The 2,777-nt window shown below is 36.1% G+C and overlaps 1 protein-coding gene and 1 long non-coding RNA gene across 3 annotated transcripts in view; one reads left to right on the top strand and one right to left on the bottom strand.

Moving 5' to 3' along the window:
* Nucleotides 1–341: 341 nt before the first annotated feature.
* Nucleotides 342–1,601, bottom strand: LOC109827808 (cytochrome P450 CYP82H23-like; the record flags this gene model as incomplete). Its single annotated transcript, XM_020394828.1, has 1 exon — nucleotides 342–1,601. A coding segment is annotated over exon 1 (942 nt), but the record flags the coding sequence as incomplete, so codon positions are not given.
* A 225-nt stretch (nucleotides 1,602–1,826) lies between these two features.
* Nucleotides 1,827–2,777, top strand: part of LOC109827807 — a 16,193-nt gene continuing 15,242 nt past the window's right edge. For both annotated transcript variants that reach the window (XR_002243511.1, XR_002243512.1), the window contains exon 1: nucleotides 1,827–1,957. This is a non-coding gene — a long non-coding RNA (uncharacterized LOC109827807). The remainder of the gene's footprint in view (nucleotides 1,958–2,777) is intronic.

Raw genomic sequence — 2,777 nt, 5'->3', positions numbered from 1 at the left:
ACGTAAAAGGTATGTAATATTTCCACAAAGGGCATTCAACTTTTTGGTGATTTTACTTCTGTGCTTTCTGAGTTTAATAAAGTTTGTGAAACTGTTTTAAGGCTTCATTTTTAGATGCTAGTAGCACCAATCACCATCCACTGTTTGCTACCTGAATTCTACCCCCCAGATTCTCAATCTTTAGTATGCGGTCTTACAAAGTTTTTAACTAACTTCAGAATAAATCATTTCCCCTGATCCATCTATAGAACCACCTAAAAAGTATCCCACTTAAAGGGGAGTCCTATAGATATGAAAAACATAACAAAATGATAAGAAGAGGTTTTCAGTATTCCACATACCAGGGAGGTGGCTTTGATAACTTTATCTGGATCCAGTTCAGAATACTGGGCATCTTCCATTGTTGATAACATCACATCCATAAAGTCATGATCACCATTAGCCTTTTGAGAAGTCCTCCTTTTTCGATGCTCCTCAACAAAGTTACTCATAATTGAATCCAGTTCTCGAGCAAGAGATTTCATTGCAGCTTCTTTCCCATTGACATAAATCCACTTCATAAAAGGAAACATGTCTGATGGAACAAAAGCACGTAACAACTTGAAGAACTGAGTAACTGCGCTTCTAAATCTCCATGCTTCATCAGAGGCATCGCCTGTAGAACCAAAATACCTCTTCCCAACCACCATATTAACAATTATATTGTATGCTAGATCCCCTAGTAATGGTTTCATGTCAACCTTAATTGGACTCTGCTTATTATTCATCCACATTTCATGCAGTTCCTTTAGGAACATATCAGTTTCCATTGATCGAACATGCTTGAGCATCTCAAGACGAGTGTTTGAGAGGAGCTCTTTTGTGCATATCTTGCGAATCAAGCGCCAGTATGGTCCGTAAGGTGCAAAACCGAACATGGCATAATCATATCCCATATACTTGCCAGCTGCATAGGCAGGACGAGAAGCAAGAGCCTTATCGTTGGTGGAAAAACAATCCTTTACTCCTTCTACATTGTTGACAACAAGCATATTTCTCTGGCCTAATCGCAACATGAAAACTGGACCACACTTATCTGCCATCTCGCCTAGTAGCTGAGCTAGCGGCTTTGGGCCCTTGAGGAGGTGAAGATGGCCAACCATGGGCAAGGCGCCTGGTGGCTGAGGAGCCTCTTTGTATTGTGTGCTACTTTTCTTCCTTAGAAGCCTCCCAACCCATAGGTTGCAAAAGAAGACAAAGAAGATAGAAACACAAAAATATTGTATCTGAAGAAAGAAACCCATTTTTGTCTTGAAGGTTTCTCAGTTTCTGGTTTAAGTTGTAGAAGTGATCCTATTTATAAGGTCATAGTAGTTAACACAGCATGATTGCTTAACTCTTCTTCTCAACCACCGCTGTCCAAGAATTTATCTTATTATTTATTCTCTGTCCACTGAGGAGGAAAAGCTTCTGAATGGGTCTGCCAAAGGCCATTTCCTTATTCATCAGATGGTTTTGTTTGTTGAGAATGGACAGAACTAAACATTGTTTGTTTTGGTACAGTGATTGTTTACGTTATATCTTAATTTGTTATTTTCTAGTGTTCCTTCTGGTAAGGAATCTTTTCGTGTGTCCTTATCGAATCAATGCACATGCTGGTTCTTTAAATTATCTGGAGATGGATATAATATTTTTTTTGTTTGGGTACTACGGGGCAAAAACAATCTGAAATGCTCTATGTTAAATATTGTATTTTCTATTATCAGATGAAAGTAACACAACAGCTGACTAAATCATTCCTTGTTGTACTAATGACACCTCTGCTGTTTAAATTGACATACAGGGATGAAAAATACTGAGAAAACAAAGGGGCAAAGGGAAAAAAGAATGATCATAGACTATTCTTCATTGACGTACTCAAAGTCAGGAAGGCTATCACCAACAAATCTAATTGAGATGGAAACTTCAGTGTGTTCAGGTATATTCAGGGCTTTATTCATTCTCTTTTATCTCATTTTCATATATGTTTGCTATTTGACCATCAAGTACTCAATGTTCTTTGTTCCTAAATTTGATAAAAATAACCTAGTACTTGCTGTATATTTTCTCTATATATTAGTCCGACAATGTTCGTCATTTATGGGAAAAAAGAGTGTCAACTAGAATTATTTCATGATTTTTGTTGTGCCTTATTTAAGATAATACAAATTTTTATTGCTTTTGAAGAAGGTGTTTGCACATTTGGAAGGATACAGAAATTTCTTTTGGTTACATTTCACAAACTACTGTTAATTTTGAGGGGTTTTGCAGAAAAAAGAAAAAAACTATAAACATGTTTTATGAGAAAGACGAAAAGAATGTTGATGGCATTTTTAAAGTGAGATATAGAAGGCACGCGAGTCTGGTAAAGGGCTAAACTACAATGCAAAATTATATCAAACTTAGTCTGGTAACTTAGTCTGATGGTATGCAGGCGAGTCCGGTAAAGGGCTAAACTACAATGCAAAATTATATCAAACTACTATGGACCTTTGAAACTCTTGCTAACAATGTTAAAATTTTGGATAAAAAGTCTAAACTACCCGTGTTTATATCCATCCACACTCAAAACACTACCTAAGTTGATAATTTTTTTGAAATTTACTATTAATTTTGGAAAGTCTTTCTTGCTCTAAAATACAATATTATTTTCTTTTTCTTAGGATAAGATTCTGGCCATTGGTATTCCTTCACTGGCCGTCTCTTGTGCATCATTATCTTGGAAATCTGTGTGATTATTAAAAAGTTGATGAACAATT

The sequence above is a fragment of the Asparagus officinalis genome, unplaced genomic scaffold (genome assembly GCF_001876935.1).
Source record: "Asparagus officinalis unplaced genomic scaffold, Aspof.V1 AsparagusV1_Un453, whole genome shotgun sequence".
Classification (NCBI taxonomy): Eukaryota; Viridiplantae; Streptophyta; class Magnoliopsida; order Asparagales; family Asparagaceae; genus Asparagus; species Asparagus officinalis.
Note: the sequence above shows the minus strand (reverse complement) of the source record. Positions and strands in the feature narration are given on the sequence as shown.